Genomic DNA, 27918 nt, shown 5'->3' with positions numbered 1-27918 from the left:
TGAGCCTAAACCACAAAGTGAGACCCTGTCTCACAAAAAAAAAAAACAAAAAAACAGAACTTCACTAAGTAGATTTGGCAGAAATTTTTGTTGAAAGCAAGCAAGACAGGCCCTCAGACTTACAAGCCCAACATCCAGGAGAGGGGCAGCTGAGACAGACAAGTGTGGGTAATGTGACCAGATTTGCTTCTAGAAAGACCATGGGGAACTCTGGAGGAAACGAGACTGGACACTGGCCGATGAGGTGGGAAGACATTGATTGCAGACAGATTCGAGGAGAAAAAAGGCATGGCATCAAGACATAAGGGACAGTGGTGATGCTAAGGTAGAAGAGACAAGAGGTGGGAGTTAGCCAGCATGGGCTGGAGGCTGGGAGGGGTTTGGACTAAGTGATGGATAGGGGAGGGGTGTTGCTACATGGGATCGCAATGAAGCAGGAAGAGGGCGAACACAGTTGTGAAGTATTGTGTGTATGTACAGGGCGCTCATCAGTTGGCCCTAAGATCTGAAGAACAAGACCATGGGATGGGCTGGAGGTACACATGTGGGAGTTGTCAGGGTGTGGGTAAGGAACAAGGAATGAGTGAGACTGCCTCCTCCTCCCAGCTCCACCCAGTCCCTGGGAACTACACTGGAATTCACCATGCACAAGCCCGTCTTCCCAAAGAGGTTTTCAGTGTGGAGGCTGGAACTGTATCCCCTACTTTTTGTCCTCTCATGGATTCAAGGCAGTGTCTATCGAATTGACCACAAGTGCGTGTTTGAGAACCAGTGTGCAATTTGTCCCCACAGCAACCTAACATCAAACAGAAGTTTGTGGCCCTCCTGAAGCGATTCAAAGTTTCTGATGAGGTATGACCCCTTAATTCCAAGGTTAATGGTAAGTAGAATCCTTGGAGTTTCATGCCTTGTTCCTGTGCAGCTCTGGAAATCAGGATTCTAGCACCATGGTTCCTGCCCCCTTGGGATGCCTAGCAGAGCCCCAAGGAAAGGGCAACTAAGGAAGAGCTCTGTTTGAAGAAAGAGGAGGGGCTCCACATGAAGTGCAGGGAGTTTCACAGTATTTAACGCCAGGTAGACATTGTACCCAACCATTGGTCGATGCCCAAGCCTCTGGCATGAGGTGCCAGTGACAAATCCAGCTGTCATTGCTTAATGTTCCCTCGTCTCCCTTGGGGAGCCTCAGTGAATGGAGCATGAGTAGATGTCCATCAGTGGTCAGCCCTTGAGTTGCCAGCAATTGGCGTTGACAGGAAAGCCATCTCTTTCTGGGCTGGGGAGATCTTGGTACCAATTTCTACAGTCTTCTCAAGGACTGAAAAAGGGATAGAGATAAAGAACAGTGAGAGGGAGGGTCCTTGCCCTTTTTTAGGCTACAGAGGAAGGCAGAATAGGCCATACAAGCATAGCTTTTGCGTCCTCTTTTGCCTGTTCTTAGGAGGGGCACATAACACCCCAGTCCTCCCTGTGCCGGGCTCTGGAGTGGATGTAAGGAGGAACTGAGAGGGTAAAGTGGCCTTCCACAACCCTCCTCTCAGGATTAGATCACAGAAAGGACATCTGTCTGCTCACCAAATGTGATGCTCAGCCATGTCCCTTTAGAGGCAGCATAAGGGAGGCGCCAGCTGACGTGTAGCCCAGGAGAAAGGACTTGCTCAACAGCCATCATTGCTAATAGGCAGAACCCCAAATTTAAAGATCATTTTTCTTTCCATAGGTGGGCTTCGGGTTAGAGCATGTGTCCCGGGAACAAATTCGGGAGGTGGAAGAAGACCTGGATGAACTGTACGACAGTCTGGAGATGTACAACCCCAGTGACAGCGGTCCCGAAATGGAGGAGACAGAGAGCATCCTGAGCACCCCAAAGCCCAAGCTCAAGTGAGACCCGGATCTCCTCTGCAGGCTGCCCCCTGATACCTTTCCTCCCTAGGCCGTTGTGTCCCTTCCGCTTCTTTCACTCCCCTGTTCCAGGGAACCGTGGTCCTTCATGCTTTCTGAGACGCCAGCTCCCTGGGCAGTGATTGCTAATTTTGCCTTTAACTGAGAAAATCCTGATGGGACCTGCCACAATTCCCTCTGCCCAGGCCTGCTTCTTGGCCCCAGAGCATCCTCCCTCACCAGGTGGTAGAAGGCCAGGCTGTTGATCCTCCTTAAGCAACAGATGCTCTTGGCTCTTGAGAGCTGCTGTTACGAGCCACAGCGGCCACTGACCCCAGCTGTGCTTCTTCGCTGCAGGCCCTTCTTTGAGGGGATGTCGCAGTCCAGCTCACAGACGGAGATTGGCAGCCTCAACAGCAAGGGCAGCCTCGGAAAGGACACCACCAGCCCTGTGAGCAGACCAATGGCAATATGGGGTGGGGACAGGGACCTGACATGTTGACTTCACACTCTAGGCCCTCTGCTTCTCTAAGCATGGCTCTTGGGATCTCAGAATAGCCTCAGGTTTCCTCCTCATGGCCTGACTGAGAGTTTAGTACTCCACGGGCATTGCTGTGCTGGCTAGGTGTTCTTCTTCTGTTCCCACCATGGCATGGAGCTTCCCTCCCACCTCAGAACCTCTCACTTCATGTCCATTACATGGTAGCTGAGTCTTTGGTTTTCACCCAGGAAAGCGATTCTGTCTGCCAGGCCCTGGTGGGAAAGAAACAGGTATAAAGGGCTAGAGGGATCCACAAGGACTGTCCAGAAAAAGTAAATTGGCTCTGCTAGGGAGAACTCAGAGGGAATGGATCCTAAGAGATAAAAGAATTTAGTGGGCAGTTTCCCATTTGCTTTGTGAAGAAGAAGAAAAAGTTGTCTGCTGTGGCTCCCAGCGCCCAGTGGCAGGTCATAGGCAGGAGCTCGGGGTGCTGCCAAGTCCTCTAGGCCAGGAGAAGCTGCTCTTCCCTAAATTCAGAACTCAGGCGAGGTAGATGTTGTGTACTGTTGCAGAACAGAGTTTAGGGATTGCTGTGGAGAGCTGTGTCTTAAGATGAGGGAAACTGGATCCTTAAGATCTCCAGTTCTTGCTGCTTTGGTAGCGGATGAGTATGTTCATTTGTTAACCAGAGGAAATATACAACTAACGCTGCCAATGGATTTTAACCGTGAGATGATCTGAAGCTGCAAAGCACGCCATCTGCTGTAGAGCAGTGATCAGTGGCAGGGCTCGTGCCTGTCCTATGCCTGCAAACCACCACCACCACTGTCTCCTGGGGCATCTGTGGCTGCTGTTTTGCTTGCTGCCACCAGGTGGTGCTGTCTGCCAGTTTATCCCTCCTAGTTAAAGGGCTGCTAGCTAGGTCTGGTCCACTAAGGGCTTCATGGTGTTAGTGAGGAGAACCACAGCCCACACGGAAAATCCCACCACAGAGAACCTCAGGACTTCTACCTGAAGGTTAACATTCCCTGAACTTCCCTAGCCTGGTTCATGAGCTTTGGAGCTGCATAGGCCTCACTTTGTGTGCTACTGGGGCTTAGGATGTAGGTGGGAGCTGCTTTTCTTCTCAGGGGGCTGCCAAGTAGCCCTGTTTAATGTCAGTGCCCCTGTGGAGAGACCACTGGCCTCAAGAGTTAGATTCACCCTCAGGTTCTTCTTTTTTTCTGGTGGAGGGTTGGTGAGACAGGGCCTTAATAGCCCAAACTGGCCTTGAACTCATGTCAATCTTCCTGCCTCAGATGTGTGCTACCACACCCAGCTAAGATTCATTTTAAGGGGTAACTCCTCTAGAAATAAGGCCAGCACTAAGCTAAGGGAGAACTGCTACACAGGGTTCTAGGAGTGCTAAACAGGTATGCGACTGTGGGGAAATATAAGTGAGATAGAAGCTTAGGCCCAAAAGCACTAAGCATAGCAACTTAACATTACTGTGGACGACTGTTCAGTGCTAGTGATCACTGTTGCTAAATCAACAGGAGCTATTTCATACTAACAAAGATGGTTCTAGAATGTTAGAATTTGGCTGTAGGTCCTGCTTTAGCCTCAGTTATAAGACTTACAACATCAAAAAAAAAAAAAAAAGATTTACAACATTGACAGAAAAATCACCTTGACTTTTTTTTGGTGGCGGGGATTGAACCCAGGGCCTTTGCTGAGCCTATAGCCTGAGCTATATCCCCAGCCCTATTTTATTTTTTATTTTGAGACAGAATCATTTTAAATTGCAGTGTTGCCTAGGATGGGTTCAAACTTGAGATCCTTTGCCTCAGCCTCCCAGAGTACTGAGATTATACCTTGACATTCTGAGCCTCAGATGCCTTATTTGTAAAGTGAAGGTGTCAAGCCTAGGAGCCCAGTTAGCACAGAAGTCAATCAAAAAGGAGGATGGTAGTACACACCTATAACCCCAGCACTAGAGAGACTGAGGCAAGAGGATTACGAGTTCAAGGCCAGTTTGGGCTACAAGGTCAGTTTGAGCTACATAGAGACCCAAAAGGCAATGGAGGCTGCACATGGTGGCACATGTCTGTAATCTTGGCACTCAGGAATCTGAGGCAGAAAGATGGTGAGCTCAAGGCCATCCTGGCCTACCTAGCACGTTCAAGGTTGGTTTGGGCTACATAGCAAAAACAAAACAAAATAGTCAATAGAGGATTAGTCTGTACAGTATGATAGCCTAAGGCCCCTCTTTCAGCAAAAACTACATCTGTGCAGGCTAGAACATCTGAGTTTGAATCTTGACTGCATCATTCCACTGGCTGATCTTGGGCAGGTTCCCAAGCCTTCATTTCATCATCTGCAAAGTAAATGTAAAAGGTACATGCCTCCCAAGGCCATGTGGAGATGCAGTGTGATCATGTGGTCAGACTGTACTGGGGTGTATGCTGTGCTGATTGATTATTCTGCTGCATGGGACCTGTAGTAAGTATAAGCTACTGTTGCTTTTGTTATAATTCCTTAGAGCCACTTAAGTTTTGGACTCCTAAAATTGATAGACTTCAGATGTCTTTTACATGAGTACTTCAAATTCTGTTTCTCTTAGCCAGACTTCAGACTCACTTTTTGCTTCCCTGCTGAGATTTCTATTTTGAAGGCCCCCATATGTCTTGATGTGGGTGTGGAACTGTGGAATCCTTTGGTAGAAAGGCATTTTGGGAACAGCAAAATAAGGTTGTGCTGTTACTTAGAGAACTTCCTGGTGGATCAGGGAAAACATGCAGTCATGTGTATTTAGGGGCTGTATCCCTACTGCCTCACCTTGGTGGCCTCTTATCCCTGTTGCTGAACATCATTTCTTTTTGTTTCTCTCTTTCTCTCTTTTTGAACCTCCAGGTGCAAGGGGATCAAACCCTGGGCCTTGTTCATGCTAAGCAAGTGCTGTGCCACTAAGCTACATCTCCAGCCCTGTTTATGTATTTTTCTTAATCGTCCTTTTTTTGTTCTCCAAATTTTCAGAAGATTCATGTTATCACTAGAACCAGGAGGAATTTCTGCTGATACAAATTATTGTAGTTGTTGAATTTTCTCAAGATTTGAGCAGTAAGCATAACATAATTTGGGTCTCCTAACTGATAACAGTAGGCCCCAACAGTGCTTCAGGAGGCCTCCTGTGATGCAGACTTTCAGCCAAGGTCGCCTGCTGCTGGAAGTTGCTATTTCCATAGCACTGCCAATGAAGGTGTTAAAGACTAGTATTTCTCTTTCTGTCTCTTTTTCCTTCCCTCTCTCTTTATCTCTCTGTCTGTCTCTCTGTCTCTCTCTGTGTATATGTCTCTCTCTCTCTCTCTCTCTCTCTCTCTCACACACACACACACACACACAAGTGAGCATGCATGCTGTTTAGTAGCTACTCTTGCCATGGGCACATGCTACAGACTACTGGCACTGCAGAAGGCACCTCCAGTGCCACACAGGCAGATATCATGAGGGTACTGTCAGAGCGCCAGGGTCCTGGATGAGAAAAGCCTTTCAAATACATAGGGACAGAAGCTTGGAGAAGCTGTGAATTTGTTATAATTTTTATTTGTCACTTACACTGTAATAAAAGGGGTAGAAGGGTAGATCCTGTCAAGCATTGTCGCTTGGCTGTGGAAACAGTACTGTGGCTGTCACAGGGCTTGACAGCAAGGCATGCTCTTCATAAGCACCCAGTGGGACTGTCTTATCACCTCAGTTCATGCTGAGATCCAAAGGTGAATGAGGTTATCACTCTGAGGTTTGAGCAGGGATTTTCTGGGATTCTAGGCTCAGTTATGAGTGTTGATCAGTCATGTAGACAATGTGTGAATGAACCAGCAGTGCAATCCTGAGGCAACCTGTTCTGCATGGCTGTGAGCCACCTCACAAGTGCTGGGGCCCTGGATCTGGCTGAAATGTTTTGGGTTCATCTTGGAAACAGCTTTGGACAGTAGTTCTCCGCTGGGAATGGTTTTGTCTCCCAGGGGACATTTGCTGATGATTGGAGACATTTTTGGTTGTCACCAGTGAAGAAGATGGCTACTGGCATCTAGTGAGTAGAGGCTAAGAATGCTGCTGAACATCTCACAGTGCACAGGACAGCTGCCCCTGCAGACACTGACCCAGCCCCACTGTCAGGGGACCAAGGTGGAGCACCCAGGGTTAGAACAAGATACAGGACTCGTCCACTGAGCTGTCTTTGTGGTCCTTGTTCGTTGCATGGCCCCTGACTACCTCCCCCAGATCTTATTAACCTGAGCCTAGTGTTATATAATTTACTTAGAGAAAAGACTCTAAGTAATGGAGAAAAATTGGGATATCCTTTATATTTTCTTCCCTACTTAGTTCCATGAAATAAAAGAGATTTACTGAGGCCAGTGCCTTCCTGACATGCAAGACCCACAGTCCACATGACAACTTTGACCTTGGAGTTGCACACCTGGAAGAGATATTAGCAAATATGAAATATGTGGTTATGTATCTGTACAATGGACTTCTTTTTAACAGTACTGGGGATTGAACCCAAGGCCTTGCACATACTAGGCAAGACTCTACCACTGAGCTACACCCCTAGCTCAAAATAAACTTTCAGTATTTACAAGAAATACTAATAGGCTGGAGGGAAGGAAGAAATCAGGAATTGTTTCATTGGTACAGTTTTAGTTTTACAAACTAAAAATGGGGGAATAATATACTAATAAAATTTGGGGACAAAGAATTAATTTACACCTAAGTGGCTGTACATTGGGCATGTTTTGCTTAGTATGTTATAGGGTTTTCTGGATGCTCCTACCAAGCAGAAAGCATTCAGTTACTTCAGATGCCTTCAGCCACAAAATTACAGACTTGAATTTGGCCAAAGGAGGCACCCATATGTCTCTTCTAGGCAAGAGTGTTCATGGGTCCTATAGCAAAGCTGTCTGACTTTAAGCCTTTCTTCCTGGCATCTAGTAGGAATCAGAATTTCTGGGTTCCACATCTCTCTGTGACACTGACTTAATGATTTTTTTTTGAAGTGACTCCTCTGTTCTAACAAAAATATGCCCCCCTAATAAGATGAAAACCCTAAAGATTTTAAGAGGTTGAAAATTAAGTAAAAGTAGCTGGGCATGGTGGCACATGCCACTAATCCCAGCATTCGGGAGGCTCAGGTAGGAAGGTCATAGCAAGTTTAAGGCCAGCTGAGCTACATAGTAAGTTCAAGGCCAGACTGAACTATATACCGAGACCCTGTCTCAAAAAAACAAAAATTTTTAAAAAAGGAATATAGAGCCGGGGATATAGCTCAGGGGCACAGTGCCTGCCTGGCAAGGTGCAAGGTCCTGAGTTTGATTCCCCGTACAAAAAAAAAATAATAATAATAAGTAGAAGTATTTTAAGCGTCCTAGGGACTTAGCAGAACAATTTAGAGTGATGGTTATTTGGGTCAGAGATAACTAATAGTTACAATTTTTGCAGATGGAATTGGCTGCGCTAGAAAAAGTCAAATCTACTTGGATTAAAAACCAAGATGACAGTTTGACTGAAACAGACACTCTGGTATGTATGGTTCAGTTTTCCATTGTAGCTACTCAGATAAACTCTCAAAATAAGGTAGAGGCACCCTTGGGACTACCCTGGAAATTTGGCCTAAATACGTGTATTTGTACCTATACTGTGTCCTCTTTCTCCTGAATTCTTGCCCATGGAATGGAACCTACCCTAGAGAGTAGGTTGTTCCTCAAATTAACAAACAGAAATGTTCTCATCCTCCCCTTTTTTAGAGCTGATCAAATGCTAGCTTAGATAATTTCTCACTGTCATCGTTTACTTCTGAAAGCTGATGACCAGTGTTTTCCCTGAAAAGCCATCTCCTCCCCCTGGGATGTTGCTCTGTCAGTGGCCAGGCAGCCCACAACACTGAACCTCTGTGTGGTTATTGGTAAGCTTCTTCCTGCCAGAGCCCTGGTGAAGTGGAGTTGAATTGGCTGGGATGCCTAGTTGAACTGAACAGTGAATTGCACACATGTGTAGTGTGTACCTGCTGTGCTAAGTGAGCACAGAGGATGCAAAGGTGGCTAAGTCATGACCTCTGCCCTCTTGGCCCCCTCTCCAGAGGAAGCCATCTGTGTACACCTGGGGCAAGGCCCTGTAAGGCCCAGGGAGCTACAGGGGCATATAGACAGGGAGAGGTTACCTGGGCTGACCTTTCAGGATACCATGTAAATCATCCTGTGGGACAGGAGGCTGGACACTGGATGGGAGGGAATAAGGGACTTCACAGAATGCCATCTGGGGATGTGTTGTATGTGAGCTTCACGACAAGACCTTCTGGTAGTTGAATGGAATCCAAGAAGTTATTTCAGGCTTATGCTTCCTATAGTAAAAAATACTATGTTGCACATTTTGTGTATGATAAAAACAGGTTTGATTCAAGATTAATTTAAAATGTACTATATTAACCTATAGTTTATAGCTTATCAGTAGTCTGAATAAGCCAGCTTGTTTTGTTGCAGTCTGTACTACATGTGACATTACCAGTAAGTCCCCAACTTACAAACTTGTATAGGTGTACTATGTAAGACTCAATTTGTTGGCTTACAAACTTATCTGACCTACAGTTTTCCTGGGGGGGAACTTGTTCATAAGTTGGGGATTTACTGTACAGTGATTTTTAAACAGGAAATTCCAGTTGTCTCTTCCTGATTAAAACTCCCCAATAATTGACCAAATCTTAGTGTTGAGGAAAGAAAGCTAGGCATCAAAATGTACCTGTCACAGGCTCCCATTTATGAAATTCACAAATTAGTAAAACTAATACATAATGGCAAAAGTCAAGATACTTGTTACCAGCCAGGTGTGGTGATGCACTCCTGTAATCCTAGCACTCAGAAGAGTGAGGCAGGAGGATTTCTGTGAATTCAAGACCAGTCTGGGGACTGGGGATTTAGCTTAGCGGCACAGCGCCTGCCTGGCAAGTGCAAGGTTGTGAGTTCGATTCCCAGTACCGGGAAAAACAACAACAACAAAAAAAAAGGCTACAAAGTAAGTTCAAGGCCAACCTGAGCTGCATAGTGAAACTTTGTCTCAGAAAGACAAAAACAAAACAAAAGATATGTGTTACCAATAGGAGTGGGAAAAGGAATTCAGGAGCCTTCAGGTATACCAGAATGTTCATCTTGGTCTGGTTAGTGATCACTGATACTGTACTTGCAAGTTTAGACTAAGGGTATTGCTTAGTAGTTGCCTAGCATATGCAAGCCTCTGGATTCCATCCCCAGCACAAGAGGGGTGTGGATCACAAGTCAGAAATTACCCTGGATATGTAGTGAGACCCTGTCAAAAAATCAAGTTTGTATTTTAGATTTGAGCACTTGACCTCATGGAAGTTATTTCTAGTAAACATTTTTAAAATAGAAAAGATGGGCAGGTGCAGGAAGATGAGCAGAAACGTGGTACATGTGGGGAACAGAGTCTTTCAAGGAGGGGCTCAGGGAAATGGTGTTCCCAGGGGCCCTACGATGGGGGGAATCTTGTGTTTTAGGAAGACAGGCTGAAATGAGCAGGCAGAACAGTATGAAGAGGTGGAGGTAAAGCTCATGAAGATTATTGAAAGTGATCTAGGAGCTGGGCGTGGTGGCACACGCCTGTAATCCCACTACTCAGGAGGCTGAGGCAGGAGGATCGTTATGCGTTCGAGGCCAGCATGGGCTACAAAGTGAGCTCAAGGGCAGCCTGAACTGCACAGCGAGATCCTGTCTCAAAAAGACAAAAAAAAAGAAAAAAAAAGAACAAAGAAGGTGAAGGCAGAGGCCTGAACTCAGAGGATGGTGGGGGTGGGCACAGAGGAAGACAGGTGGGTGATAGGAGCTGCCATCTGAATAGAAAGGAATGTAGCTGTAAACCTCACAAGGTCCCTAGGCTACAGCCCAGCCCTGCCCTGCCCTGCCCTGATGAGATACTGCTTCCTCATCAGGAAGCTAGGAAAATGTGCCTAGGGTCACCCCTACCTACAGAAGCCCCATCACCAATCTACCCTTTGTGTGCGAAAGATCATTTGTAAACCTGCGGGGGGAGGGGGGGAATAGCTTGGTGGGAGTCTTAAGTGCCCAGCACAGTGGGAGCATTTTCAGAGAGAAAGCAAACAAACAGGCTTCCACGTGGTAGAGCTGGTGCTGACCGGCCCTGGTAGGGCTCTGTGAGGGCTCCCAGTGGTCACTGAGTGAAAAGTAACCTGCTTTCCTTCCTCCATGGCAGGAAATCACTGACCAGGATATGTTTGGAGATGTGAGCACAAGTCTGATTGTGCCTGAAAAAGTCAAAACTCCCATGAAGTCCAGCAAAACTGATCTACAGGGCTCTGCCTCCCCCAGGTACACCAGGGTGGAGGGAAAAGATGGTACACACCTTTGACCCTGCTTAGCACCCTCTCCAGGCTCACTTGGTGTTGGGGTTGGAAGGCCTGTTTAACCCCTTCCCTCCCTGCCTGGTCAGCAAAGTGGAAGGGACTCACACACCCCGGCAGAAGAGGAGCACACCCCTGAAGGAGCGGCAGCTCTCCAAGCCCCTGAGTGAGAGGACCAACAGCTCCGACAGCGAGCGCTCACCCGACCTGGGCCACAGCACACAGGTACGTGTAGGTCCCCCGGCAAGGCCAGAGCCCTCTGAGGTTGCCTGGATTTAAGTCTTTCTCTCTTTTGTCATCCTCCTTGGATAGCTAAGTGGAGAAGAGAAGAGGAATACTTGAAATACTGTAAATAAAAACTCCAGTGAAAGACCTAGACAGAGAAGTTCACTAGCTTCTCTGCTCGTGTGGAACTGGACTTTGTGTTGATGGGCAGGGAGCAGAGGTTGGTGCCTTGGCCCTTGCACCGTTAACTACAGGATCATTCCAGCCCACTCTTATGCCCCTTCCAAGCCTAAGAGTGAGCAGGCTGGAGAAGTGGGAAGAAATAGGACCTCAAGGAGTGCGTTCTCTCTCAAGCATGGCATCAGGGCATGGGAAAGAGATCCCCTCAACCGGGGTACTTTGTGCCATGGCTGTCTTCCTAGTGTTAAGCAGCCAGTCTGTTTGTTCCCCTGATACACGTGGAGGGTTTGTGTCAGTGTGGCTTCCTGAGTTTGACATTATTACATAGCTGCAAATCAAACTGAGACTAGAATAGCATAGTGCCTGGGGTGAGATATTGTCCTTCTGGTTAATCACTGTTCCTGAAATACCTTTGTGCCCGCTGCCGCTCTCATTATTTCGCTCCCCACTGCCCTCGTTGTTCTCCCAGCACCTGCTCACTGCTCTCACACTCACTCCTCCTCTCCTGCCATCCTCCACTCTGTCTCCAGCCCTGCCGTCTCTCCACAGGGCTACTGTGGTATCACTTGGTGTGACAATGTGTGTCCAAGGATTCTGTGCTTGTTCCTCCTCCACTTGGGTCTGGCCAGTGGAAGACTGTCCCTTCACAGATCCCTAGTACCTGCTCCCTAAATGCCCCTGTGCTGGGATTTCTCCCTGTACCTGCCACCAGCCCTCCCTCCCCGGCAGTGCCTAACACAATTGTTCCTACAGATTCCAAGAAAGGTGGTGTATGACCAGCTGAATCAGATCCTGGTGTCTGATGCAGCCCTCCCAGAAAATGTCATCCTGGTGAATACCACTGACTGGCAGGGCCAGGTAAAAGCATGGAGGACCCCAGTGGGGAGTCAGTAGATGCCTGAGGTATGCTACTCAAAATAGCATGTGAAGAAGCCAGAGAGTGACCCCATGTCTCAGACCTCATCCCCCAGGTCCCACCCAGAGCCCTGGGCTCTAATTCTGCTTCCATCCTTGCCCAACCCATGGAATATTTAATAGTTTATCTGTTACATATCTCAGATTCCTCATCTATAAAAAGAGAACAGTCAGTATTCCTTGTGGCCTGCCTCCCAGGGTGCTGTGTGCACCAAGTGGCATATGCAGTGGTGGTGCTTTGAGCAGCACTGAGTGCTACCAGGCATAATGGCACAACCCATAATACCAGCACTTGGGAGTCTGAGGCAGGAGGATCGCCGAGAGTTCAAAGCCAGCCTGGGCTATGGAGGGAATTCGAGGCCAGGTTGAACTACATAAGGAGTCCCTGTCTCAAAAAAAGCATTGAGTACTATAAGACACCAAGGCCGCACCTAGTTTGCATGAAAGCAGTTCAGCAGGAGCAGAGCAATCTGCACACTCTGTCACCACTGTCTACTCTATGAGACAGTGCCAGAAATGTCTGAAGCCCCCCTAAAGTCTCCCCCACTTCCACAGTCAGTGTTTCCTTCAAGGGTGCCCCATCCTCTCTTAGGGACTGCCAGGAACCTTCATCACCTTTGGCCAGAACCACAGAGGACAGGGCTCTACAGCTTGGCCAGGGCTTTGCCTCCTTTCTTAGTGCCTGTGAAGAGACATGTAGCCTCACCTGTGTCTCTGCCCCTTCCTTTCCCTGCCAGTATGTGGCGGAGCTGCTCCAGGACCAGCGGAAGCCTGTTGTGTGCACCTGTTCCACTGTAGAAGTCCAGGCTGTGCTGTCTGCTCTGCTCACCCGGATTCAGCGCTAGTAAGGGCTCCATCTTACCCCCTCCATCTTGTTCTCCCACCCTGACTTCCAAGAAGCAGTAGAGCCTCATGCCCTTGTCAGATCAAGAAACTGCAGTTCAGGTATATGGTTAGGGATAGAGCAGCAGGCCTGCTAGAATACTGGCTCTGAGACCCTGTCTACCTGCCCAGACCCCTGCAGCACCTTGACTTGCCTCATCTTATTTCTAAGCCCGTGATGAAGAAGAGAGAAGCTGGAGTTTTAAAAAGACCTTTTATTCCGTCCTCTAGCTGTAATGTGCTGCTTGATGGTTGGGAATCAGTGCTTTCCCTCTCCACAGCCTTCTCAGAAAGGCCTGGAGTCTTCTCCCGTGTGACAGAGAATGGGAGGGTTCTAGACATGAGAGCCAGGCCCACCTTAGGCAGCACTGCTGGCTCACTCCCATTCGCCTTGGCTCTGTTTCCTTCACGGGCAGCCATCTGCCCTCTTGAACAGTGCCGTGGCTTCTTGTATCCCTGTATTGTTTTGTTCATCAGTTTGCTTTTCTTCTGTGGCTTGCTGAGATGCTGTGAAGTCAGAGCTTGGGACTGCCCTAAGCAGGATCGCAGTGAGCCTCAAGCATGGTATATGAAGATCCTCTTTCTCCCCAGCTGCAACTGTAACTCCTCCATGCCAAGACCAGTCAAAGTGGCGGCCGTGGGAGGCCAGAGTTACCTGAGTTCCATCCTCCGGTTCTTTGTCAAGTCCTTGGCCAGCAAGACTTCTGATTGGCTGGGCTACATGCGTTTCCTCATCATTCCCCTGGGTAAAGTCATAAAGTTGGGCAGCATCCAGGAGGGTGTGTCAGACACCTGCTTCTGCAGGCAGATCCCACCCCTGCCCCAGGATGGGGGGGTTGATCCTCGCATGAGACCATCCAGAATACAAAGACCAAAAGGCAGGACCGTGGCTGGGGACAGCTGCTCCCACAATCCCATTCACTAGCCCATCCCCCTTTTCTGGCTTTCTGTCTGCCAGGTTCTCACCCTGTGGCCAAATACTTGGGCTCAGTCGACAGTCGATATAGCAGCACCTTCCTTGATTCTGGCTGGAGAGACCTGTTCAGCCGCTCGGAGCCCCCAGTGTCAGGTAATGGTCCTGGTGAGGGAGCTCCCACCTACAGAGAGGCACCTGATTCCCGAAAGCCAGCCCAGCCAAAGGAGGGTAGGGCTACTTCCTGTGGCCCTCACCTCTCTATCCAGGGCCTGTTCATTCCTAGTGGGTGTTTAAGTGGTATCCCATCCTGTGTAGCCCTGCCTTTCAGGACACTCTCCTCCCACTATCAGTCCTGCTCCCACTGTCTGGAAGTAAGATGAGGGGGCCAGCTCTTCTATAGAGATGAAATGTAAGAAACTAAGTGTTCTGGAGTGTCTTTTGGTTCATGGTTCCTCCAGTTCACAACTGAGGGACTCTCAGAGGTCTTTCTCCACCTCAGCTCCACAGGCCTCTGCCTGGGTCTGTGGAGAGGCTCTCTCCAAGGGGTTGCACGTTTCACTGCTAAGCTGAACAAGCACTGCCCTCCTGGCTTTTCTACAGAACAATTGGACGTGGTGGGCCGTGTGATGCAGTATGTCAGTGGGGCGGCTGCAACACACCAGCTGCCCGTGGCCGAAGCCATGTTGACCTGCCGGCATAAGTTGTAAGTCTGCTTCTGGAGGGTTTAAGAAAAACAGGTCAGGTGAGTTAGGGCAATCTTGAGTCCTTCCATTTTCCACATTCTTCTTCATATCCCATTTCCTGTCGTGGGAACCCAAAGAGATACATGTTTCTGTTACCCATTCCATTCAGACACTCCCCTCTTGGCCCTTGGCCTCCCCATCTACATGAGCTCAAGTTATTTATTTCCTCTCCCACCCCTCCATACCCAAGCATCCTGTCCTGGTGACAGCGGTGAGGAGCATGCCCTCCTGCCACCCTGAGATGTGACAGGAAGTCGTAACAGTGCTCTGGACTCCTGAGCTATGGTGAAACGTGGACAGCCTATTTCCCCATTGCTCTGCTCAGTCAAACCTGACAACCACAAAGCTTTCCTATCTCCCAACAGCCCTGATGAAGACTCCCATCAGAAGTTCATTCCCTTCATTGGCGTGAGTACTGACTCCCTCTTCATGTCCCCTTGCTTCTGGCCTTCCTGCCTCCTAATGCACACAAAAATTAAGATTCATCTAGAGGAATAGTTCTTTGGAGCTCAGAAGAAAGCTCCTGCCCCCATGTGCTATCTGGCAATGTCTGGAGACATTTCTGATTATCACAGCCAAGCTGTGGTGCTCCTGGCATCTAGTGGGTAGAAGCCAGGGTTGCTGCTAGACACCCTGCGTGCACATGATGCCCCACTGGAGAGCTAAGTGGGCCCAGAGATCAGGGGTATTGAAGTGAAGCAGCTCCAGGCCCAGACACATACTGGGCTGTGCCTTTTAGGGTCCTCCTTTCCTAAATTATTAACTATCCCCAGATTTGTCTCTGGTGTCTCCTGTTTACTGCACCAGGCCCTGGACTTGGAGCCTGTGGGCCTCTGGAGTGATGCCAGAGAGTGGCTTCTAGGAAAGAGGAAGTGCCCTCAGAAATAATCGTGGTATTCTGAGGAGAGGTTTGAAAATACTATTTTTTCAGTGCTAGGGCTCAAACTCAGGGCTTTGCACATGCTAGGAAAATACTCTACCACTGAACTGCATCCCCAGCTCTTTTATTTTGAGACAGGGTCTCACTAAGTTGCCCAGCCTGGCCTTGAACTTGCAGTCTTCCTGCCTCAGTCTCCCCGGTAGATGGGATTACAGATATACATCACCATGCCTGAGGAGAATCAGGTATTTGCCTTCAGGGTTAGATACCACTAAGAGTAATAGGTACTTCCCTTCTGTTTAATCAAGGAAAAGTCTCTATTAGTAAATTTTGAAATAAAGAAAAAAATCTCTTGGATGTCTCTGGTGTCAGGGACACAAGCCCTTGATCTATTCACCTGGCAGCAGCTGGACCTCAGGTACAGGCTGACCTAGACAGCAACCCAGAGGAGACTGAGCACCCCAAGAAGACTGAAAACTTCCCATGCTCACTTAAGACATTGTGATTTCCCTTCCACGTCGGCTTGTGTTTCTCTCTATAATCTACATAGCTTTTAGATCCCTCGTAGCTTTTAGAGGGGAAGGGGCAGCACAGGATGGGGGTGCTTAGCTCCCCACTATCTTTGGTTGCTAAACATCCAAGACTGTGGGTGACCTGAGTGATCTTAGCTGGGGAAGTGAGCAGCCCTCCTAGGGCCTCGCCTGGTTGCCTATCTGGCAGGGCAGTTACTCCCTGCCTGGGGTTGCTCCTACAGCTACACCAGAAGTCCCAGGAACTTATGCATGGTACATAAATGTTCTACCACTGAGTTATATCTCCAGCCCCTCCTTTCTTTCTTTATTTCAAGACAGGTCTTGCTAATTTGCTAAGGCTGACCCTGAACTTGAGATCTTCTGGCCTCAGCCTCTCGAGTAGCTGGAATTACAGACATGTACCACTGTGTCCAGCTCTATACTGGCTGTTTGATTCATGCCTTTGTGGAACTGGGGGTTGCTGCTCCTTCTGACCTCATAGTCAAGCAAGAAATGAAAAATTTTTTTAAAATGTCTTAAGGTGTACAGCTCAGTGGTAGAGCATTTTCCCAGTATGTACAAAGCTCTGGGTCTGATCCCTAGTACCACAAAAAAAAATTTTTAAAAAGCTAAAGGAGTTAGTGGCCTCATAAACTCCCAGGGGAGCAAGGGAACAGGGCACCTACATCCAAGAAGCCCAGAGTATACATTGATTTCTGTGGTCTGAATGGCTGCAGTGCCCTAGGCAGCCTGCAGGGGATCAATCACCTGCTGATCTGTGCTCCAGCAGCCCCAGGCCCAGATGCTCCTCTGCCCAGGGCTGACCCATGCACCTGGGCATTGGACCCACCTGTCATTCCAACCACAGGGGCTTTTCATCAAGTCTGTTTGTAGCAGCATCTTTTTCTGGCTACTGAAGGGCCTCTTTGTTCTTTTTAGAATTCTCTGGGGAATCCCAAATTCCTGAGGGGCTTGTCATGGGTATTTCTGGTTCCTGGAAGGCAGAAAGGGGAAGAAGGCTGGTGCCAGCACTTCAGCCTGCTCATACAGGGTTCAGGGTTTACTTGACTACACTGAGTGTGGTCAGCTGTAAGACACACCCATTTTGACCGAGATGGACCCTGCTTCCTAGTCCCTGTACCCGCAAGACTGTAGAAGAAATGAGATCAAGACACCAATATGTTTTCTGCCTTCAAGGTGGGGTTGCTCTTATCCCTACTTATCTCTAGAGAAGAGCCACAAAGTCTCATGGGCCCATCTCATACTTTAGACTTGGCTTCTTTCCTTTTTTTTTTTTTTTTTTGGTGCTGGTCATAGAATCCAGGGCCTCGTGCAGGCCAAGTATGCACTCTACCACTGAGCTGCACCCCAACCCCAGGAATGGGGTTTTTTATTTCTCTTATCTGTTAACCTCTTGTCTGCTCCAGATACATGAAGATTTTAAGAACCTGTGATAAAATGTGTGGTAAGCCGGGTATAGTGGCCCATGCCTATATTCCCAGCACTCAAGAGGCTGAGGCAGGAGGATTGCTGTGAGTTCGAGGCCAGCCTGAGCTACATAGAGAGTTCAAGGCCAGTCTCAACCACATAGTGCATAGTGCAACCCTGTCTCCAGAAAAAAAAGTTGTGTGGTAAAGGCTATGTTGCTGGCCATCTGTTTCCAGTTGGATCTGCTCACCTGCCTCGATGGAAGACCTAACACGTGTCCTTCCTTCCTGCAGGTGGTGAAGGTAGGCCTAGTTGAAGACTCACCCTCCACTACAGGTACACTGGACTCCTTTGCTTCTCTGGGGTGAGGGTGGGGCCTTCTGGTCTTTCCCTGTACCAACTGGCCAAAGGCCTTGGCTGTAGTGGGAAGCAGCTTGAGCAGAAAAATGTGTGCCTCACCCTGGGTGTGTGGGGAAGAAAAACGGGGAAGCCTGAGGGCCCAGCAGGAAAGTACCTGGCTCCTTGCCACCAACAGACCAGGGATGGCTGCCTCTGGCCAACTGTGTTTGTTCCCCTGACAGGTGACGGGGACGATTCACCTGTGGTCAGCCTTACCGTGCCCTCTACATCACCACCTTCCAGCTCTGGCCTAAGCCGAGATGCCACAGCCACCCCTCCCTCCTCCCCGTCCATGAGCAGTACCCTTGCCGTCATGGGGTAAGGCTCTTGTCTGGACCTATCCATCTGCTGTGTCCTCCCATCAGGGTCCAGCAACCTGACTCACTTTCCTGGTGCAACATACTGGCCTTAAAAAGTCACACTGGGTGAGAACACTGGGTAAAAATGCAGAGGCTGGTCACCAGGAGGCCGAGTCACTGAAAGGGGGAAGTAGGAGGACACTTGCTGCCCATTGGCCTCAAAGAGATGCAGGTCGAATGGGACAGTGGGTAGCAGGGCCTTCTGTAGGCTGTACAGTGCCATGCTTGTCTTGCTCTTGAACTTCTGGGGCTGCAGTGGGGCACCTTTTGTGCATTTGGTATGCGTGCAGGCTAGGCCTACGGTGCAGGAGCAGACGTCTGCTCCTGAGATGGCAGGGAGTTACAATTAGGGGGATGGGGAGCCTTAGGATTTCAGGTATCTAAAGTTTAGATGGAGAGCCAGGAAGCTGCTTTTCCATGAGGCCTGGGGGAGGGAGGGATTCCAGACAGAAAAGAGCAGCCCTTGGTCGGGAACAGAGGACAGCCTCTTCTGTCACTTTCCTCTGCCTTTACCTCTGCGGAAGCACTGGCCAGTGGCTTTTCCAGAGCACTAATGACAGTGTCATATCCCCTGAAGACCCACCCTGGAGTTACAGTCCCAGTCTGTGTCCTTCACTCTCCCTCCCTCTTCTCATTGTTGTCCTTCATGGTCTTCTCCTGACTGGTCTGGAAGGGATAGTGTGGGAACACAGCCATGTACAGCCCCAAGACCCTGATGATACCAGGCTTTCAGGAGCCTGTTTTCTCTCTGCTCTCCCACGTGAAGGATTTCTGGTCAGCCTGGATTTGGGAGGCCTTGGGACCAACCTCAACCTCGACCTCCTTTCCCATCCAATTTAAGCTTGTTTTGCTAATGGAACCACTGAAACAAGGTAGAAAGAAAAGTCAGATGACTTTCATAGCCCTTGTACCTATTGTGTCTGACGCCTCCTTTCAAGAGAGCATCAGCCCTTTTCCCCCTAGGAGCTAAAATTATCACTGAGCTAAAGGTGCCATACATAAGCAAAAGCTCAGGTCAGGTCCCTCAGCTCCCATGGCTACTCTGGAACTGTGGGGTGGTGCTTCTGCCCCTCCCTGCTGCCCCTCTCCCATCTGCTGCCTCATGTGGCTCTGGCTTTGCTTACTGAGAGTGTGTGTTGGTGTGCACATGTGTGCAGGTGTATGTGCGCACTTTTTCACAGAGCTTCCTTCTCTACCTCCCTCACTATATGACATTTTTGTTTCATTCTTTTACCATGATGTGGGCCTTTATCCCCTCCTGGCTTTGTTCTCAGAGCAGCCTGATTCTCCACCCCCACATGAGCTGATCCTGTGTGACTGGAGGGAATGTAGAGCTACTCAGCTGCCTTCCCCCGCTTCTCCTGCTCCCAAAGCTGGCAGTCCCCTGTGGGCCCCCTATCTGGCCACTGTAGTTGGGCACCAAAGACAAAGCTGACCGCCTGTTTATGTCCCCCCTTCTCTAGGAGCCCCAATAGTCCTTATGGGGATGTGATTGGTCTCCAAGTGGATTACTGGCTAGGCCTTCCTGCGGAACGGAGGAGGGAAGGCGACAAGAGGGATGCCAGCTCAAAAAACACCCTCAAGAGCGTCTTCCGCTCAGTGCAGGTTTCCCGCCTGCCCCATGGTGGGGAAGCCCAGCTTTCCGGCACCATGGCAATGACTGTGGTCACCAAAGAGAAGAACAAGAAAGGTAAGTGCCACCTGAGTCCAAGGGAGACCAAGGACCACCAGGCTTTCCCTGCCATCTCTCAGGGCCTGACACAGAATCTGCTTCTGGATGCAGCACATGTATTAGTAGCAGTGCCACATGTCCGCCCAGGGCCCAGTTAGGCTATTACCTGGAGGGCAAAGTCATTGCTTCAGTAATGCAAGAAATTCAGGACCCAGCTGCTGAGCAAGCAGCACTTTAGGGCTAAAGCAGTCACTACTACAGTATGAAGGAGCCTTTCTGGCTACTGTCCTCAGGAATGGTCTGTAGATCAAGGAGTCCTGTCTCTGTGCCCCAGCCCCGGGGCCACCATGACTGTAGAGAAGAGTGTTGACACCCAGCACTGCTCCAGAGAGGCTTCAAGAGCAGGATTTAGCTGTCTTTAGAATTAGGGGAGTAGTCCTTCTGGACAACAAGGGTGGCTTCAACCACTGGAGGCAAGAGTAGAGGGTGGCCCTGGGTCCTAGCTTAGGGAGAATGAGGCAGGAATCCTCACACCCAGACTGCTGCTCAAGCACCTTGCTACTATCCTAGGCAGCTGGGAGCTGCAGCCCCAACTGTGCACCTGAACAGCTGCGTGATCCTGGACTGTGCTCCTGCAGGTACTGGCAGAGCAGCTGTGCTGTTTCCTGAGCAGCAGAGTCCCCTAGGAGCTCAGGCAGAGGCTGTGCCAGGCCCACATGCAAAACTCATGGATTGCAGTGCGGGCACTTGCTGGAGAGCCATCAGCTCAGCCATGCCCTCCCTGCCCTTGCCTCCTTCCTGGAATAGGAGCATGTAGGGAGCACTCCCACATCTACAGGGCAGGGTTAGTGCAAAACCCCACACCCCAGCATCTCTTCCTCAGACACGGCTCAGCTCACCCCAGGCAGGAAGGTAGGCCCTGCCAGAAGATGCTTAGAACATTCCAGCTAGGAGGGACTTCAGAGACCATTTGGCCCCAGGTCCTCACTATGCAGGTGTAGACGGTGAAGCCAAGAGAGAAGTTCAGGGTCTTTGCCCAAGTCAGTAGGAACTTGCCAGTCCTGACCCAGACCAGAGCTCAGAAGCACAGAGACAAGGGCAGGGTTTTTGCAAATTACTCCCCACTTCAAGAAGTGGGGCAGCACTTTCCCAGGCTGTGACAGACAGGGGTGGTTCCTGCTGACTTTGTAGTTCCCACCATCTTCCTGAGCAAGAAACCCCGGGAAAAGGAGGTGGATTCTAAGAGCCAGGTCATCGAGGGCATCAGCCGCCTCATCTGCTCCGCCAAGCAGCAGCAGACCATGTTGAGAGGTGCGGTGACAGTGATGGTGGGTGAGGGAGGGGACATGGTGCTCCCAAAGGGCATGAGGAGATGGCTTCACTGCCCCATCACCTCTTCTTTCCCTGTTGCCCCCAGTATCCATCGATGGAGTCGAGTGGAGTGACATCAAATTCTTCCAGCTGGCAGCCCAGTGGCCCACACATGTCAAGCACTTTCCAGTGGGACTCTTCAGTGGCAGCAAGACCACCTGAGGCCCTGCCTCCCAGCCACTCTCCCTCCTGGCACTGCCACCCAGCCTCGCCACCTGCCGGCAGGGGGAGGCCAGCAGGCCCGGCCCAGCACCCCTTCCTGGCACTGGAGCCTGCCTCTCACATGCCCAGTCCTGAAGGACACTGCCACTGGGGACGCTGCCCTCCCCTGCCCACTGCCTAGTCCTACCCCTGGACTGCCATTCCTCTCTCCCTCTTTCAGTTCTCCCTCGTGCTCCAGGCCCAGAGCAAGTTGGTTCTGCCTTCTGGTACCCATAGTCCCTGGAAGTGAGTCCTCCAGGGCTTCCTTCATCGATCTCTCCACTGCTTGCCCCTGTGGTACCAGTTCTTTTTCTAGAAATAGGAAGCCAGGAATCTTGGTCCACAGAGGGAGAGACCAGCCTCCCCCGCCCCACCCTGACCACTAGCCTCTCATTTTCTAAGGCCCTGCTGCCAGACACCACTCACGCTGTTTATAGCCAGCAGAGGCAGGCCCTCTTCCCACACCTGGGGTGGTCTCTGCCTGCTCCACGGCTTCCCACTGGAGGGTAAGGGGCACCCAAGTGACAAGTATGTTTTTAGAATGGAGGGGTCTTCCCATTCTCACACACACACAACTTCCCACTATCACAGGTCCCTATAGATGTTGTGAGTCCTGAGTGTTTCTTTAGGTCTTTGCACGGTCAGTCCCTTGGTTGTTCATGTGGCTCGCCCTGTGTACAGGTTCTGTCCTTCCTCCCCTATTGGTGATGCTATTCTTTCTACCTCCCAGCCTCCCACCCAGCACAGCTCTGCCTAGCCTAGAGGTGGGAGGCAGATCCCCAGCACCTGTCTGTGACCCCCTGCCACCAGCCCTGTGTCTCTCTTCCTGTGTGTTCTTTGTCTTCCCTAACCCTAGTGCTCCCCTACTGCCCACAGCTCTCTGTGGATAGATCTGAGTCCCTCCCCAGCCTCCTCATCAGCATCAGTGTCCTCAGAAGGGGCTGAGGACTTGAGGACAGGGTGCAGAGCTGGCCCACCTCCATACCTGCTGGCATCTCCAGAGCTTCTCCATCACCCTCTCACTGCTCCCCAGAAGCTGTGGCACAGAACTTCAGTTTGAAAGTGTTCTTCCTATTCTCCATGCCTTCCATGACTCTCCAACCCTTCCCCACAGCCGGCCCTGCTGTCCAGAGCATCTCCTGGGCCCAAGAGGAGAGCAGGGTGGGAGGACGGGTATGTTGAATTTTTCATTCAATAAACTGGTGATTTCTTACCAATTTCCTGGGCTTCTGCACCTCTCACTATTCCACCACAATTGTCTGCCCTGTCTCCATTCAAAATCAACTAGGAACATGGGTGGAAATTGAAATCCTATTCTCTCTATTATGGGAACAGAGGCATGAAAATATCTTAATCTGTACGTAACAGGCAGAGGTCAAAAACAGGAATGATGCTGTTCCCACACTAAAGTCCCATTTTTCTCCAGGACCCAGTATTCCCAAACCCACCTCCCAGGGCAGAGGCAGGTAGAGGGCTTAGAGCTGTCTGGAGTCCATCTTTTCAGTTCAGTTTTCTGCTAGTCCATGACTCGAGAAGGAACACCATTGTAGTCCCTGTTTTGTGGGTACTAGATGTCCCCTACTCCCAGGGAAGAGGCTCCCTGAAAGAAGTGCTGGATGGGGCCATGGTGGCTGGTGTTCTCACCTGGAAAGGTACAGCTGCAAGGAAGCCAAGTAAGGCAGCCTGTCGCTAGCCTCAGAGAGCATCTCAGTACCTGTGGCCAGGTGTCCTAACGTCCCTGTGACCCACCCATGTGGCCCCACAAACTTCAGAGCTTGGAAGATGGAAGTGTCGTCTTGTCTCCCAAAAATGAGAAGCCAGTGAGCAAGAAAGAAGTGCCCCAGAAGGAACCATGTGCCCTCTGCCTGAGAAGCACCAGGAGAACCCATCCTGCCTCCTGTGAGCTGGAGAGCATGTGAGAGCTGACACAGAGCAGCCCAGGAGGTGAGACTTCAAGGAAGCGATCTGTGCCCCCACTTCTTCCATTCCCTTCAGGCTTTCCCCCTCATAATCCCTATAGAAATTCCCTTGCCAGAGTCCCCAGTGACCGGATTTGCCAAATCCAAAGGATATTTCTCTCCTCTGCCTACGGCCTAGGATGCAATGCCAGTTCTCACTTCCTCCTTGGGTCTCTCCAGTCAGCCTGTGGACCACACTCCACTCCTCCCACCCCACTGGCTGCTCCCTCTTGGCCTCCCCTCCTGCATCCCTCTTAGCTCGCAGCCTAGGGACCCTGGAAAACTTGGGGCTCTGCCTCTGGCCTCTTGTCTGCCCAACCTTCAGTCCTAAAAGGAATTCTCTGTGCCGCATAGTGTGAAATACGCTCTCTTGTGGAGACCTTTCCCTGCAAAATCTTGAATTTTTTTACCTGTGTTTTTGATGACCTTGATGGTGTTTTGTTTTTGTGTTATTTACGTTGGTGGGGATTGAACCCATACATACTAGGCAAGAGCTCAGCCACTGAGCCACTGAGCTACATCCCTCACCTTAATCTTGAGTTTTGAGACATACAGGTCAGATGTTTCATAGCACACAGCTGGGACTTTGTGCAGATTTCAGAATAATATTTTAAAGAACTTCTTTCATCACCCCACTGCTGTGTCCAAGGACAGACAGCGTTAATAGCTATTTTGTCTCCTACTAGGCATGGTCTTTTAGGCAGGCCTTTGCTGAGCACTTCACACGGTTTGTTTCATTGATCAAGTCTTCAGAGAACCCTATGACATCAATACTGCGCTCCGTCCTCACACGAGGTCAGAGAGCCTGGAATGATATCAACCATTCATTGATGTGAATGTTCACAGACATCTCAACCCTCACATAGCCAAAGCTGGGCCCCAGTCTCCCCATGATTGGTATGTTTGTTTGTTTTTTTTTTTAGTGGGGTTTTTTTGTGTGTGTTTGGTTTGGTTTTTTGGTATATTTGAGACAGGCTGTCACTTTGCAATGCAGGCTGGCCTCAAACTCACCGAGATCTTTCTGCCTCAGCATCTGGAGAGCTGGGATTACAGATGTGCCACCATGCCCCACATCCCCATGCTTGATAAATGGCATCAGCATCCATCCTGTTACCCAAACTAGAAACCAAAGTTTCATCCTCCAGGGATCCTGCTCCCCACCCACCAGCAGTTCCTGTCCATTCTGCTTTCCACACCCGTGCCCAAGAGGCTGACTCAAATGAGTGCACCTTACCCAACACTCACACATCAGCTGAGGAGCCCAGATGCTTTCTTCCTTTTCCTCCCTTCCTTGCTGTGTTGCCCAGGCTAGTCTCAAACTCCTGGGTTAAAACAGTCCTCCCACTCACCCTCCCAAGTGCTGGAACTACAGGTGCAACCCACCATGCCTGGCAAGGAACCAGAATTCAAACCCAGGGCTTGTGACTCCACACAGCATGTGTCAACCCACCACATGGATAACAGTCATTAGGTTGCTGGCTTAGTCCCTGCCTCAGCTGTGCTGACACAAAGACATATACATGGTTGGGTCCTCACTTACACAGAAACTAAGGCTAGCACAGGCAACACGAAGACAGTTGCCACACTAAGTGACATATTGCATGGGAGCACTTAGGAAGGGCACCTAACCCAGCCTAAAGGGAGAGGTATCCAAGATGTTGCAAGACAAATGACACCTGAGTGGCATCTTCAAGACAGCGGACAAGATGGATGTTCTGGACACAGAACCAGCACATGGCTCAGTGCCGCTAGCGGGGATGGTGGGAATAGGGAAGGAGGACCTTGTGGCTATTATTCCATCTTTGCCAGTGTGAGGATTGTGCCCTTGATCCTGAGATAACAGGGAGCTCATAAAGGGTTTCAGGCAGAGAAACTCACTAGCTACAGCACCCAGGAGGACACAGGATCTGATCCAAACCAGGCAACAAGTTCAAAGGCTGTAGCAGCAATTTAGGAGCAATGCGACAAGGACACAGATTAAAGAAAAGGTAGGAGGTTTGGAGGAAAACAGAACTGAGAGCGTTTTTAGAGACTGAATTAACAGGTTTGGGAGGCTAGTTAGGAATGGGGCTGAAAGAGAGCGAGGCAAGGACAGAACTGGCCATGCACCACCCACAGTGACCAGGTGGTGAGACCTCCCTACAGGAGATCTGGACAGGAGATGGTGTGCATGCTCTGGGGCCAGGGCCATGTGCCCAATTCCAAGCGCAAGTTGAATATACGAGCCAGGCTGAGCTGAGGGGGGCACTGTGGTGGAAATGGAGACCTGGGCTTCCTTGGCATGTTGATGGTCACCCCTGCCAGCTGGTGCCCTTCCATTCTGACCATGTACGTTTCTTCTGTGTCACCTGCTCCCTTGTCTGTCGTGCACTTCCCGGTATCACTGTAAGCAGGGATTGCCCTATATTCTACATTTGCACTCCGTACCCGCCCTCCCCAGCAGAGGGTCCATCATATAGTCAGCTTCTTGGTGATGCTAATAAAGAGCAGCTATGAGGAATAGTGTCTGTTATTTACCAGGCCTATTGTGAAAATGGTGCCACTGTATTCATTTCTTCGTGACCTAACAAGGTAGGTATTAGGAACCCATTTTATAGATGAGGAAGCAGATAAAATACAGAATGCCACAAAAGCCACACAGCTGGCAAATAAAAAGACAGCTCTGATCTTTGCTGCATCTCATCCCTGTGTTCCCACCTACTAAGTAGGACAAGAACCTTCTAGTCTGGCTGGGAGGCTACAAAGAAGGAGAGGTGCAGATCGGCCATGCCGGTGCCAGGATAAGAACCACGGCCTCTCAGATCTCTGAGCAGACTTGATCTTGGCCTAGTAGCAAAAAGAACTGATAACCAATGGTGTCCGTGGTGGAACACAGTCCTCAGGAAAGAGGGATATGATTTTTTTAAGTTTTTATTTTGGGTTTTATTAAGTTGCCCAGGCTGCTGTGCCAGTCTTAAGTACTTACGTGTCAGTCCACTGAGGTTTCAAATGGGAGGCCATCCTAAGGGAACATGCTTCCCATCACTTCAAAAGCAAGGCAGGACACACCAGAGGGAAAGGAATAATGTGAGAGAGTATATTTCAGATAGGTCTGGCTGGTGGTGTTTGTCTGTAATCCCAGTATTCTGGGAAGCTGAGGCAACAGAATTAAAGGTTTGAGCCCTGCCTGGGCTATTTGCAAGACCCTGTCTCCCCTGGCCAAAAAAAAATTTTTTTCTGTCTTTTTGAGACAGGGCCTTGCTATGCAGTTCAGGCTGGCCTTGAGCTCACTTTGTAGCCCAGGCTGGCCTCGAACTTGCAATGATCCACCTGCCTCAGCCTCTCAAGTGCTGAGATTATAGGCATGCACCACCACACCTGGCCAAAAGTTTTGTTTTTATTGGAGAAAGGGTCTTGCTATGGAAATAGAGCTGGCCTTGAACTCACTGTGTAGCCCAGGTTGACCTCAAACTTGTGATTCTCCTGCCTTAGTCTTGCAAGTACCAGGATTACAGGTGTGGGCCACCATGCCCTCCCTGTCTCAGAATTTGTAAAAGGGCTATAGCTCAGTGCAGAAGCCTGGTATTGAATTCCCAGTACTGAAGGAAAAAATACATATATTTAAATGGGATGGGTGCTTCCAAGAATACAATAATATTAAACCCAGCAAGAACAACTTCCCCAGCATGGACAAGGGCTAGGGGCGGCTGAGCACTGCAGAAAATGGCAGAAGGAGCTGAATCATCGGGTGCTGATTTCTTCCTTTATTCTCCATTTATTGAGCACCCTTCAGCAGCCTGGCAGGAGACCAGCAGCTGCTGGGCAGCACCCACGGGACAGAGACAGAGCAAGATGAAGTAACGGTTTCTTCCCTTGGGAGACAGGATGTGCACAGAGACAAGATAAAAAGGCAAGTGGCTGAAAAGAGTGAACTCGTGCAAGGTTAAGCACTGAAAGCAAGATAGGAGCGTGAGAAGGGAAGGGACAGCCCTCCTCCCCCAGTGCACAGGGCGGCTGGGCAGCTGCCTAAGGAGAAGCACAAAAGGAAATGCAAGGAATTAGCAAAAAGGCCGGAACAAAGTACCAGCCTTAAAGGGAGATTGAAAACTGTTTTCTCAAAGGAAGATTAAAACTTTGTTCTCTGTTTGCCTAAGAAAAGGTAATACAAAGGCTGGGCAATCGCTGTGTGAGAGTTTGAGGAGACCAGCCTGGGCTACAAAGTGAGTTCAAGGCCAGCCTGAACCGCATAGTGCAACCCTGTCTCAAAAGGACAAAAAAAGAGTGAGAAGGAAAGAGAGAGAGAAAGACAGAGAGAGAGAGAGAGAGAGAGAGAGAGAGAGAGAGGGAGAGAGGGAGGGAGGGAGGGAGGAAAGATGGGAGAGAAGGAGGGAGTTTGTTTTTCCCTCCCCTTCCTCACTTGCCAGTTACCCAACCCGTTTATTACACAAATGGGAAAGCCGAAGCCCAGCTTGGGGAAATCGTGCCCCCAGTGTCACCCCGGCAGTCAGCCTCTGAGCCTTTCTGAACTCATTCTCTGG

The 27918-nt window shown here is 49.8% G+C and overlaps 2 protein-coding genes across 4 annotated transcripts in view; one reads left to right on the top strand and one right to left on the bottom strand.

Annotated features, from left to right (window-relative positions):
• Pacs1 (phosphofurin acidic cluster sorting protein 1) overlaps positions 1-22661 on the top strand; it is a gene marked incomplete at its 5' end in the record, with an annotated part of 170056 nt that extends 147395 nt beyond the window's left edge. Inside the window, 17 exon segments of the mRNA XM_005384427.2 lie at positions 793-852; positions 1718-1878; positions 2236-2329; positions 7835-7915; positions 10613-10728; positions 10850-10985; positions 11919-12023; positions 12818-12924; positions 13554-13708; positions 13921-14031; positions 14479-14581; positions 14987-15029; positions 17735-17777; positions 18023-18158; positions 19663-19889; positions 21063-21182; positions 21289-22661. Of these exon segments, the coding sequence (XP_005384484.2) occupies positions 793-852; positions 1718-1878; positions 2236-2329; positions 7835-7915; positions 10613-10728; positions 10850-10985; positions 11919-12023; positions 12818-12924; positions 13554-13708; positions 13921-14031; positions 14479-14581; positions 14987-15029; positions 17735-17777; positions 18023-18158; positions 19663-19889; positions 21063-21182; positions 21289-21404 (1914 nt within the window).
• The window catches only part of LOC106148464, a 22014-nt gene continuing 8683 nt past the window's right edge, over positions 14588-27918 (bottom strand). Inside the window, exons 3-4 of one of the 3 annotated variants that reach the window (XR_001233926.1) lie at positions 16864-17007; positions 14588-14679 (exon numbers count right to left, since the gene is read on the bottom strand). Coding sequence is in view for 2 of the 3 variants with exons in the window: in XM_013514012.1 (XP_013369466.1) it covers positions 16924-17007 (84 nt within the window). In the remaining variant the exon portion in view is untranslated. Of the gene's footprint in view, positions 14680-16363; positions 17008-27918 lie in introns of those variants that run through there. The other 2 variants (XM_013514013.1, XM_013514012.1) reach the window with 2 other exon arrangements.

Source organism: Chinchilla lanigera, unplaced genomic scaffold (assembly GCF_000276665.1).
Source record: "Chinchilla lanigera isolate Chin_1 unplaced genomic scaffold, ChiLan1.0 scaffold00021, whole genome shotgun sequence".
Classification (NCBI taxonomy): domain Eukaryota; kingdom Metazoa; phylum Chordata; class Mammalia; order Rodentia; family Chinchillidae; genus Chinchilla; species Chinchilla lanigera.
This window is presented reverse-complemented; position numbering and strand designations above follow the sequence as displayed.